Source organism: Rattus norvegicus, chromosome 18 (assembly GCF_036323735.1).
Source record: "Rattus norvegicus strain BN/NHsdMcwi chromosome 18, GRCr8, whole genome shotgun sequence".
In the NCBI taxonomy this organism is placed as follows: Eukaryota; Metazoa; Chordata; class Mammalia; order Rodentia; family Muridae; genus Rattus; species Rattus norvegicus.
In genome coordinates this window covers 34,770,683-34,784,103 of record NC_086036.1, presented here as the reverse complement: position 1 = coordinate 34,784,103, position 13,421 = coordinate 34,770,683, and the positions used below count along the sequence as shown (strand labels likewise).

Here is a 13,421-nt window from a genome sequence, read left to right as displayed (position 1 = left end):
CTGTTTGTAAAACACTGTTTGACAAAAACACAAAAGCTTCAAACAGGCACTCTGGCAGCAACCTAGAGCCTGCTACCATCTAGGCTTACAGAACTAAGAGTGTGAGAGAACCAAGTGGGTAAATAACAGCCTATCTACACTGATAACAAAGGTATAGGACCAGGTAGAAAAAACTAAAATATATACCTAATTTAGAAGATCAGTTGAGTGGCATAATATGCATAAATTAAATAATAAAGGCCCTTTAAAGGATCAAAGTGTAAAACCACAGACAGTTCATACAGTTTTATTATAAGACATTCTAAGCTGATATTCTGGATAGAATTAAGATGGTCATTACTGTTACTTAGCAACAGGGAGGCCAGAAAGGTGGTATGTAAGACATGTATGTGTTGAGTGGCCCAAAGGGCTGGGACTAGGAGTGGGTGAGATAGATGGCCAGCTGCAGCCTGTAGTGACAATCCACTTAGGGCAGAGGTTCTCAGCCTTCCAAATGCTGTGACCCTTTAATACAGTTCCTCACATTGTTGTGACCCCTAGCCATAAAATTATTTTCGTTACTATTTCATCTGTAATTTTGCTAGTTATGAACCATAATGTAGATTTCTGATATGAAGGATTATCTCATATGCAACCCCAAAGAGGTCACAACCCACGGTTGAGAAGCCCTGACTGAAGGGATTCCTTAAACTGCTGATGGATGATGCAAAGGAGAGTTGGAGCAGACTATGATGGTGGGGAAGTCACACACGCACACACCCTCCTCACTCACTGCTCTGCTTTTGAAATCGGCCCTGCTGAGGATACCAGAAGGGGAAGACATCTTCAGCCTTCCTCTACCCCTCCTTAAGAAAAAAGAAACTCACTACCTAAGTTAGGTCAATGATGAAAAACCTAAAGATAAAAATCATAAGAAGGGCTAGAGAGATGGCTCAGCGGCTAAGAGCACTGGCTGCTCTTCCAGAGGGCCGGAGTTCAATTCCCAGCAACCACATGGTGGCTCACAACCATCTGTAATGGGGTCTGATGCCCTCTTCTGGTGTGTCTGAGGACAGCTACAGTATAGACATACATTAAATGAAGAAATAAATCTAAAAAAAAAAAAAAAAAAAAAAAAAAACAGTTAAGGGCTTAGAGTAAAGACTAGATCCAAACATCTAGACATACAAATTACAAGTGGTCCAGAACAGAAAAAAGAAAGAAGCAATAATTACACAAAGTCTAAAAGAACATGAAGCTACTCTATGGACAGCTCCATGTGTGAAACCTGAAAACCCAAACAGAACAGGTGTGAAGCTGCTCAACTGTTCACGAACACAGAGAAATCAAACTTAGGAAAGCCTGGATATTAACTAGACTATTTTCATAACTGAAATTATATCAGACGCATATCTTATATAATTACTTTTAAATGAGTTTATCAAGTCAGTGAAATACATTCACAGAAAACTACACGTAGGATCTTTAAAACACATTTTTACTACAACCCTTGGTGACATACCCTACACATAAAAATAACTAGAGAACAGTTTCAACAGCCTTAGCAATTACATTAGAGGCAGTTTAGTGCTGATATTGTAACCTGTGTAAGAAATGCAAATAGTAATCATTGAAAAAGTCATGTGAGATGATGTAGTTCAGAAAAATGGCAGTGTCAGTAAGCCTCAATGGCACAAAATAGCATGAAGTTTTAACTGTACCTTTAAATATGTGTCTTCCATCTAAATCCACTACAGTCTTTTAAACTAGTAAGAATTCAATAGCAGCACTACCCGTTTTCAACACTGTGACCTATAAAAGCAACTTCTCACAAAAAGAAACATCTCCTTGAAAAACCGACTGAGTCTCAAACTGGAAATACATAAGACAAGCCTCAACATCTTGTCACAACAGAAAAAAGAAGAATATGAAAGAATCATCAGAAGACCAAGAATGAATCTTACGAAAGTCAGAAATAGGACAATGGAACATCAGTGAAGATAATCCCTCTACCAGACAGAAACATAAAGACATTTAAATCAACTATTCTGGGTCCTTTCTAATACAATCTATCCCTTTAAGATACCAATGCTGAGGAGGATATCTCTCCAAAGATACTTCAGTTAATAAAGTAAAAAAGGGTTAATACAAGGACATAGCACTATCAACCCTTAATAACTTATAGAATCTAGTCTAGGGATTTGCCTCCTTGCACTAATAACATGCTGGGCATATAACTTCTATACATAGGGAGCTGTGCATGGTAAGGTATTGAACACAACCGCTATTTCTCTACTACAAGCTATTAACAATCTGCAAGTTTTAACAATCAAAAATGTCTCCAACATTTTGCAGTTCTGTCCACTGAGGATTACTGCTGATTGAAAACCACTGATCTAGCTATCAATAACTGATCTGATCATCAGTATCAGCTACTAACATCACTCATATACACCAACAACTAGAAGCCTTTTGAGGAAACTCAAAAGATAAAATTTCTATCTGATCAAATTCAAGACCTGCTTGTCATTTTGTAAATAATGCTGAAACAAAGGTATCTACTCAACATTACCTCACGTACATGGTTTTTAACAGAGAGGCAGGGCCACTACTGGAAAAAAATGGCATTTGGGGAAGGCAAAGAGGGAAAGGAACAAAAGTAGCAAAACAAGAGCAAAGCAATCAGTGTATACGTAGTGGGTAAGGGTTAAATAAGCAAGAGAAGTAATAGAAGAGACACTAATGGAACAGAGGAAGAATGGAAAAACCAACCCAAGAAGAAAAGACAAGCAGATTCTCCTATGTGAAGAAAAAGTCCTATTTCCAGAGTTCTGTAATAATCACAGTGTGAGCCTACATATGCATGTTTATACTTACACATAAATAAATTTAAAACATTAAACAAGAAGCAGGTTCGAGATCTCACAGTAGTTCAAACAATATCAGTACGGAACCATGAAGGGAAGATTTTTATGTGATAATTATAAAAAATACTTATGGCAATTGAATTCTAAGTCTAAACACCCTAACAAGAATCAAAATATCTAATAGTTAAAAAATGTATCTGACCCATACTTTTACAAATCTCTTTTCTTCCTACAGAAATGTCATTTAAACAATCAAGTATAATAAAAAAAGAAATAAAATTGGTCAGATAAGTACATACCATGGAGTACCAGGAATAGGAGTAGTAGCTACTGGCTTTGCCTTCTGGGCAGCCTTTTCTTCTTCAGTCATCTCTTCTTCTTTGGGTTCCTAAGGGAAGTAATATTATATTTAATTAATAACACAAGACAAATAAGAAATAAATTGTCACTGCAAATACCTCAAACGAAAACCAACCCAAGATCTCTTGGAAGAACTCCAAGAGTAGATTCTGAGTAGGAATTTCTCAAAAATCCTACATCCTTGCCCTACATTAAAAAGCTGAATCACACATCAGCAGAAACAAGCATCAACAACTGGCCCTATCTTAGACAGACTAGCTATGCACCTGCGACTGAAAGAACGAGAGTGGAGAAATTAGACCTCCTCTCCCTTTAACATGGGTTCTCTCTTCTGCTAACTTCTGCAGTACTGAAACATGGCTACCACTGTCATCCTAGAGAATAAAAGCAGCTCCCAAAACTCAGAACTCAAGGGTCACAAAAGGACCATTCTAAACTTAAGACAGGACCGTGGAGAGGGCAGATGAAATACACCCAACTAGTAAGATGTACAACTTTACTCAAACTAGTCTACAAGCCAAGAATTTACAGATGAGGTCCAATCTCTAGCCCAAGATCCTGACCTTGACAAAGTATAAAAAGGAAAGAGCTGGAGAGATGGCTCAGCTGTAAGAGGTGTACACTGATCTTCTTGGGTACCTGACTTCAGTTCTCAGTTCCCATAAAAAGCAATTCATAACTGCCTATAACTAAAGCCCCAGTGGAGGGGTACCCACAAACACATTCAATGAAAATACACACACACACATTTACTTTAAAATAAAAAAAATTAAAAATACACCAAAAAAATTAATGAAACTTTCAAAGAAAAAGTATTAAAAACAGAAATTACCTTTAAAAAAATGAATGAAACTTCCAAAGGAAAAATTATTAGAACTTTAAACTTTTAGAGGCCAAATTTACAACTCTTTTAATATAGGGCAAATACATGTTTGGTTCTGTGTAAACCCTGCCAGGAAACTCAGGGTGGCCCCAGTTTAGCTGCCTTGGCCTTTTACCTCCTTTATCTCCTTTATAGGTTCTTCCTTAGGATCTTCCTCCTCTGTCTCCATTGGCAATGGCTCTTCAGATGCCTCCTTAATTGGTTCTTTAATCTTCTCATCTAATTTTTCTGTTAAAAAACTAAGATGATGTCATTCAACAGTTTATCTGTATTTTTTAAAAGAATTTCTACGAAATAAGCAGTTGAAATGTTCTATTTCTAAATGTTAACCATAAATATAAAATGCCCTTCTTGGTACTGTCACTAATATAACTAGAAAACTCTCTAACCTGCTGACTTCAAGAGAACATATTCGCAAGTTACCTATACCATGTGCAGCAACCATCCATAATACTGAACTGTTGAGAAGCAGGAATTCACAACATAGAACATTGAGTCTACCACATACTAGGTTCCAAAGACCTAAATTTTGTTATTAGTATCATAAACCTCCATAACAACAACATAACACTATAGCTGAAAAATGTGTTAATATACATGAATATTTTAAAACTATTTTTTAGCTTACAAAGTACAAATTTCAAATAGCATTCTACTTATTATGTAGTTCATAATTCGTCCTGAGTCACAAAACAACTATACCTTTTTCCTTCAGTTCTTGGGGCTTTTCCCACGTTGATTCAAGTGTTCTATTATTATAATAGTACGTCTTCCCATCTGCTGTTTTATATTCAGTCCACTCAGAAACTGCGGTGGCTCCAGCTAAGGTAGCAGGTGAAGCTGCAATAGCAACCTGGGGATGTATCATGGGTACTATAGGAGGGGCCATTCCTGGTAATACACCTAGAAAAAATAATAAAAAGTTAGGCCTAAGTATTAAGACATGACATAAAATAAAACCACAAGCTAAATCTTCCTAGTAAATATTAATAAATACTTGGAACAAGAATAGTATGTGAAAGGTGAGATATAAGTATTGATTCTACTTCCCTGGATTTCTGATTCTAATGTCTAAATTCAAATGGATACAAAATTGAATCCAAAAAATACCTTAAGAACAGTCAAAAGTTTAGGTGTGCTCTATGACAATGTCTAACTATCATGATGATAACAGTCACTGGGTGTAATTCCTAACCCAAAATTATTTCCAACTTGTAAAATACTTAAAGGGGTCAGAATTAAAATTCTTAGTTTTAAAGCAAAACAACTATTACCAACTCCAAATGGTAAATATGTGGACTATCAGATTACCCTTTTCCTCAAAAAGGCTGATCTATTTTTAAAAGACAAGCCACAATTTTTGTTTTTTTTATAAATACTGTTAATATAAGGATACAAGAATCCAAACAGAATCCAAAACAAAATCCTAGAATCCAGGTAGTCTTACTCTGGTAACTTTAAAATGCAAATGTATGCTATATACAAATATCACACACACACACACACACACATAGTCACTTGCATGCAAGTGTAACCACATCATTTTACACATGGAAATGACATTTTATATTTAACTTAAAAACATACATCAAAAATAAAATTAAATGTTATGAATATGAGAATGAAGTTGTTTACACTTATTACATAAATTAAGATATATAAAGTGATCTGACCTCATTTGCTTTTGTGAACCAAAGAAGCTAATACTACAGGAAATTGGGAAATTAAGTGTTGGCCAAATATGACAACTGCATTTAAACTGCTCATTAAAAAGAAAAATATTTTTTAAGCTCCACTCACTAGGGCAAAAATAAATAAATAAAAGGATAAACAACAACATTCACTACCATGCCAACTTACAGACAAAACAAACTAAGATGGTTTTAAAATTACCGGTCTTGGTGGTAGCGACTGTCTTTACATACGGGCAGCTGACTATTTGCATCATTGCTACACCTGTAAAATGGATAAGCAAGCATTGGTTGGAAAGCTGCCATTGTATGTCGGCTACCACTGGGATTCAGGGAGATAGTTTACCACTACAATTTAGAATCTATTTCCAATGAGAATGACCAAGAATGGAATAAAATAGTTGTTTGACATTTTGTGGGACATAGTGCCAAATCGAGTGATGCTATTTCTAGCTACAACACCAGTTACCTACCAGCTCTCATGTTTGAAGGAGCCTCAACATTTAAAATCAGCAAAAGAAACCCGCTTGGTTACACACTAATAAATTCTTGTGTGGGACCTTTGTCGAGCAGACATCAAACCCAGCTGCGGATGGATGCTTACCCGATAGTAAAAGGCACTGCACACAGTACTGTCTGACAGTGCTTTTGCTATCCTGATGCTCATTTGACAACACATGCTGGGGCTGAATGGTATGGCACAACTATACAAAAATAGAAAACGACAGGGCCTGAGGGGTGGGGGAATAAGAAAAAATTAAGCCATAAAATGGATTCAAATATTCCCCTGCAGGCAGTAACGGTTAAAATGAAAGCACAGATGGAGAGAGTGGCTTCCATTCAACTAGTGTCAAAATATGTTTAATGGCCGCCACATGAAATGGCACGAACACCACAAGGCAGGCCAAAGCAACCCTCTGATGTTCTTAGTCACTGTCCGTTGTCAGTTAGGCTGGGTGAAGGAGCCCGTATTAAGGAACAGATATTATGTACAGTCTGAGAAGGAGGAAGACTCATCATGATGTAATAGAATGATGATTAAAGGTGAAAAGAAAAGCTGGAAAACTGAGGAAATTCAAAAGTGAATGTGAATTTTAAAATGTTTTAAAAATAAAAATCTGAAGAATCATAGGGGAAATAATTTTTACTGTTTTGTTCCTGGAAAAAACTCAACTTAGTTTGGTACTGCAAATTTTAAAAATGTTAAATAGTATATTAAAAATAAATTTTCCCATTGAAGGATGGGAAGTCTCTCCTAGTTCAGAAAGTAAAATCAAAATTAAAACTCTGCGTTTTCAAATAATTGAAATGATGCTCACACACACGCGTACAAAAGCACCAAATTCTGAAGTGCCTTATATTTCATTACCATTCCATGTAAAGAGTAACACTAAACTTCCTACTAACTGTAAACCAAAATAAAGTCCCTGACTGTAAAAGGATGCTGAGTGGAGAAAGCTGGGTGCGTTGTTTTATTTCCCTAATGTTGAAGCAAAAAGAAAAATTCACTTCATAAAAGAAATTTCAGGCTTCAAGTTTCAGTTAATATAAATAAATACTGCCACCTACAGGAACTGCCAACCTATTTATTAAACCACCACTTCCCTTAGGATAAAACTTTCTTCCAAAGTCTAGTCTCTTAAACTATCCTCCAAAAAATGTTCATTATGTAACTTTAAATGAATCAAAGATCTTCATAATCAGACATAACTGCCAATGATAAAAATCAACGGAGCCACCTTAAGTATCTCTACATAACTATTAGCATATGTTTCTTCTCAACCTACACAGATAAATCTAAGGCTTTCCCTGAAGACATTACAAGCATATTATGAATACTCACAAAATAACCACATACCTAAAATACTAACCTTTTTTAAAAGGGGGAAGTTTTTGTCCAATTTTCCTACAAATTATGCTGTCCTCAAAATATGCTCTATTAGGAAATTAGAAAATTCCACTTAGCATTTTAGATTCTGAGGTCAATGACAGTTTCTTAAAATTGCAAGTAAGATTTCAGTTCTAGAAGTAGATACATCTAATCCTAATCTGTTACCACCCTTGAACTCCACCTTTTCATCTAAATCTTCTACCACTTTCCTTCATCTTACTCGTCTCCTACTTAGTCATTCTTATTACAACCAGACAATGCTATTACAAATAGAATTTCAAGCTGTAAAATACGTAACACAAATAAATCCTTCCAATTCACCTTAACACAGAGTTGACATAAAGAAGGGGGAAAGGTAGGATCACAGACAAAACTTTGGGGAGAAGAAGATAAGTGTTTTGTCTTTTCACTAAAACATCTTGTAGAATTTAGTGAAAAGGTTAATGAGAAAAAAATGATTATCAAATCAGAAATGCCTCAGTGCCAACTAATATTACTCTTACTCTCTATAAGACACCTTCTAAAGCTTGAACCACCCCACTGCTACACAGGTGGAGATTTCTTGAGTTTGGAGTACAGCTCAGGGGTATTAACACTTGCCTACCCTGCACAAATCCCTGAGTTCAATCCCCAGAAATGCAAACACACACACACACACACACACACACACACACACACACACGAGAGAGAGAGAGAGAGAGAGAGAGAGAGAGAGAGAGAGAGAGAGATCAGTTTTCTTCCAGTTAACCTACAAAATCATTAGTGGCTGCCATTTTTTAAGTGTCTTTTACTGCCTAATTGCACAAGAATCATCTTCAGTTTGTGGTCACTACCACCTATTCTAAATTTTTGGAAAGTATGAAAATGAGGAACTGAACAAACTCCCACTTTCCACAAATCTTTGCTAGTACTATGTACCCTTTGCCTTTTTCCTCTGCTCTAGTAAAAGCATATGGAACAAAGTCAACATCCTTTCAAAAGACAATAATCTTTTGAAATATTTTTATGGGATCATAGTGCCACCTCTCAGTCTGTTCTCTACAAATTAAGAGCTCGGCATCCTCACACAAACCCAGAATTGGCCTTCATGCTGTCTTTAACTATAAAGTAGACTGCAATTTCAAGGCCTGAAGACTAGACAAGTGAGCCCCAGGCTAGGCTGGGCTACACAACAACACAGTAATAATAATAAATAATAATAACAGTTTTTAAAAAGAAAAAGGGTTTGACAAGTGTCATTGCCTTAAATATAACTCAAGAAAAAAAAATTGTACCAAACAACTTTTCATATTTTTAAATGACTACAGATTCAAACCTTCACATATAGGGCATTTTCTCTCTAGCACTTACCTACCACTATATCAATAATGTATAAAAAAAATTTTAATCCAATAAAAAACACCAGTTCTTAATTTTTTGGTTCTTGAAAATTTTTAATTTTTAAATGTATTCACACCTTTGCTTTTATACAGAACCTTATCCAGTAAGTGGCAGAAGCCTTGGGAAAAGTGTGAAAGTTAGAGACAGAAGCCAGGTCCTCTTCATGCTTACCACAAGCTAACCTTGTAAAACTTGTCTACAGAAACAATATTTTCAGCTAGAATACATAAGGGATGACTGAATCATGGATCAAGTATTAAATACATTGATTTGACAACGGCAAATTCACTCAAACTAGAATGCCCAACAATAGCGTTCCCTAATGGAAAACTTCTCCACAAAACAAATCCTTAAACTCGCTTTCTACTCCTCAATTCCCTGGTCAATAACACACAAATCTACCCGAAAGAAACTGTTAAATAATGCAGGGCATACTTTACTTCAAAAGTGTTGTAAAGAAACGTGATTACTAAGAGCTTGGCACCTGGATCTGGAGGGCAGCAGATCAAATCCTAATGCTGACATTTAACTAAGTAATACTGGACAAAAAAATAATTAAACCAGTCTGCAAATCTACCTACCTCCTAAGAATGGTTACAAAACTTAAGACTGAATGCATACAATGTGTTAGAATGATATACAGTGTACATTACTTGACCTGTGCTAGCTGTTACAGCTTGTAATTTATCAACTTCATAGATTCAATCTCTTTTTAAAAAAAAAAAATCACATTTAGAACATATTTACAAACAAAAAAAAATTTAGTTTATTGAGGCTATTATCCAAAATAAGTGTATTTTTAAATGTGACTTAAGACATGTAAACAACAACAAAAAAGGACATTTACCAAAAACTTAAGAAAAAAATATCGCAGTTAGCCATGAATCTTTCAAAACCATCTCAAACAGGTGAGATTCAAGGCAATTTCAAATGCAACAGACACATGAGAACAAACTGACAATGAGGAACAGCTAGAACATCAAGTGTGATCTGCATTTACCTGGAAGTGGAATTGGCATGCCAGGAAGGGGCACACGGAACGGAGGCACCATTACTGGTGGGAAAGCAGGTATTGCTGCTGCCGGCTGAGGGACTGAGTGAGGAACAGCAGGAGGTAACGTCTGTGGGTGCGGCTGGGGTACAGTTTGCACAGGTGTGGCTGTAGGAGCAGGAGCTGAAACACTAACTGTAGGCGTGGCAACTGAAACAGCAGAACTTGGGGTCTGGTCTTGTGTTGTGGGTGCTGATGAAAGAGAAAACAATATGTATCACTCATGACCCTTACTGTATCCTTCTGTCACTCACCCACTCACTCTCTCAGTATTTAAAGGGCCATCATCTCATGCACTGTAAGAAATGTGTCAACAAAACCCATGTTCAAGAAGTTTAAAAATAGCTACATAAAATATAGACAGAAACAATAGTAGGGCACAAAATGGAATGGAGTAAATGTACAGGAGTGTAACTAAGACCTAGTCTGTTCAGGTAGAGGATACAGAAATTTTTACACTGAGATTATTAAACCTCAACAAGTCAAGATTTCAAAGAAAGAGGAACTCAAAGAGAAAATAAGCAAATATTAAAAGAAGCATGAGTACAGCAAAGGGTAGAGAGCAGCAGTGGTCACAAATCACAAGTGAACACTCATCTCCTAAGACATGAGGCACACACCAAGTCTGGAGTAAGGGTCAGCAAGTCTCTACTCTGCTGAACAGGTAAAGGGCAGCGCTTACACAGAGAAAATGGGGTAGCAAACTACATGTTAGTGCACATAACAGTGTGTTCTCACATTATTGGCAAGATTTCATAAATGTAAATGAAGGGTGTATGTGATGAGTGAACTGGATAAATGCACAGGAAGAAGAGAGATCAATTACATTAATGCAACTGTCTAAGCAAGAAAGAGCACAGTGAGAAAGGAGATGCACACAACTAATGTCTGGTTAGGAATGAATGGAGCAGCAAATACCTTGATTATTTCAAATCTTAAGAAAACATTTTAAGTGCTTCTTATAGTGTGAATGGGTGAATGTAAAATTCAGGGTAATTTGGGTTCTGCTAACACATTTTTAATTATCAAAAATAAAGTAGAAATCGAAAAATAAAATCTATTCTTCACATTTTTAAAGGTTTTAGCTCTCACTTAATAAAGCAATTTGTTTATAACTCACCTAGTTCCAAATAAAATCCACTGTGATAATTCACTAGCTTTTCAGTGATTTTTTTTAAAGAAACGTATCAAACTGTACCTGTATCAAACTAAGAGTAAAGTTGCCAAATTACTAACAGTAATCTCAATCTTTAAGCAACTTCAATTTTTAGTAAGTGCAAAGTTGTATACAAACCGCCCAATTGTATTGTCCACCTGAAAACAAAACTCTGTCCACTACCATCTTCAAGCTTCTAAATGACAACCTCACTTAAGCTGGAAAGATGTGAGTGATTTTGTACTTGTTAATGAGGAACTCACCTTGGCTAAATAGACAGCAGGGCCAAAGAAGTATCTTCAGGGGCCCAGGAATGAATTGTTGGTCTAGCATAGACCTAGTCTTAGGGTACAGTATCATATTAATATAATTTATAACAGTGTGAAAAAGACAAAGTACATGCAACATTTGCCCAATCCCATATATACACCATTCAGCAATTGTAGACCACTAAACTGGCTGAAGATATATTTGTTCTCCCTGAATTCCCTGAGAAGTTGACTTCATGATCAGTTTCCATAACTTGCAAAACAAAAAAAACAAAAACAAAAAAAAGCTTATGCTCAACTTCAAGTAAAATAAAGGGTCTGAATGTTTATTCCCATGTAATTAATTACATATCTATATTATTTATAGTTCACAGAACTAAATTTTAAAATATTGTGTTAAGAATACTAAGCTATAGTCCAAAGGACCAATGCCAGGAAAATAAGTTTATAGGAACATAAAATTTCAAGTGGAAAAGATTACAACCAAGGAGATGGCAAAAAGTATTCACTCAACTCACTCCTACTTTCCACAACAGGGTATCTGCCCTTGCTTAAGGGTAATGAATCTAAGGAAAAGGATAAAGGCAATGCAGAGTCACGGGAGAACCCGAGAGCGATGCCAAGATAATGAGTAAGTTCCTACGAGTTCCACATGCTCAAAACACTGCTTAGTCCACGCTATTTAACCCAGGGTAGGAGTCTAAAAAAGAGCAGTGACAATGTATAAGTGGAAAAACAGTAAAACTAGAATGACACAGTACCAGTAGAATATTCAGGCATCCAATATCAAAACTGGTATTCAAAAGCAATGAAGGGAGCATGACTTTATTATGTTTAAGTCTTTTAAACAGCAAGAAGGGGAGGGGCACTCACTGATGAGGGTTTTATATACAGAAATGGAGCACACATAGACAAATGAAATAGCTACATAACCATGTTTGTCCCTTAAAGAAGCACCACCCTTCCCAAGCCATCATAGAGAGACCTTAAGCAACAAGAGCCTGCACACGGTGCTAAGCTGCCTTTAAGACTGCTCGGACGACCACCACCACATACTCCATCAGTCACTGGCAGGTTCCTGCCATAACATTCAAGCATAAACACGTAAGCTAAGATCACAATCCCGTGAGGCAGCACCATTCCCCTTCATTTACATCTTACACTCGCAAACATCAGGTACTAAATGATAGCTACAAACTGTCTCCAGCTGGATTCAGAGTGCTTGCCTGAAATGCTTAAGGCCCTGGGTTCAGTCACCAGTCCTGGGGGCAGGAGGGAGACACATACATCTATCTGTGGACATTCATCACATATACCTTACTTCCTTATCAATAAGATAAACTCAAATCTGAATCCATTATGATTATATTTCTTCACTATGTATTTCTTACATTACTGATTCCCAAATTTCTGAAACTACCAATCATTAAAATATAAGGAAATCCAGACAGTGCAATGTATTAACAATGATCACATCAAGATCATTTCAATAGTTCTGGGCTCAGTTAAGGTTTGCAGAGGAATACCACTGTCTTAAGAGTTTTCTCTGACAGGACTACATGATCAAGGCAAGAGACTTCAAAAGGAAAACACTTAGTTGGGGCTGGCTTATAGTTTCAGAGGTTCAGTCCATCAGCTGGAGGAGTTGAGAGTTCTATATCTTGATCTGAAGGCAGCAAAAAGGGACTGTCTTCCACAGGCAGCCAGGAGAAAACGGACTACACACTGGGTCTAACTTGAGCTTATATGTGAGACCGCAAAGCCCACCTCTCCACAACGATCCACTTCATTCAATGAGGCCACACATACTCCAACAAGGCCATACTTCCCAGTTGTACCAGTCCTTATTGGCCATTCAAACACATGAATCCATGCTAGGAACCTATTCTAACTA

The 13,421-nt window shown here is 36.6% G+C and overlaps 1 protein-coding gene across 10 annotated transcripts in view; it reads right to left on the bottom strand.

Annotated features, from left to right (window-relative positions):
* The window catches only part of Tcerg1 (transcription elongation regulator 1), a 60,884-nt gene that overhangs the window by 33,338 nt on the left and 14,125 nt on the right, over window positions 1–13,421 (bottom strand). For 6 of the 10 annotated variants that reach the window (XR_361332.5, XR_005496033.2, XM_006254673.5 and 3 more), the window contains exons 5-9: window positions 10,052–10,294; window positions 5,983–6,045; window positions 4,792–4,992; window positions 4,205–4,317; window positions 3,146–3,234 (exon numbers count right to left, since the gene is read on the bottom strand). Coding sequence is in view for 8 of the 10 variants with exons in the window: in XM_006254673.5 (XP_006254735.1) it covers window positions 3,146–3,234; window positions 4,205–4,317; window positions 4,792–4,992; window positions 5,983–6,045; window positions 10,052–10,294 (709 nt within the window). In the remaining 2 variants the exon portion in view is untranslated. Of the gene's footprint in view, window positions 1–3,145; window positions 3,235–4,204; window positions 4,329–4,791; window positions 4,993–5,982; window positions 6,046–10,051; window positions 10,295–11,521; window positions 11,601–13,421 lie in introns of those variants that run through there. The other 4 variants (XM_006254674.5, XM_006254675.5, XM_017600960.3 and 1 more) reach the window with 3 other exon arrangements.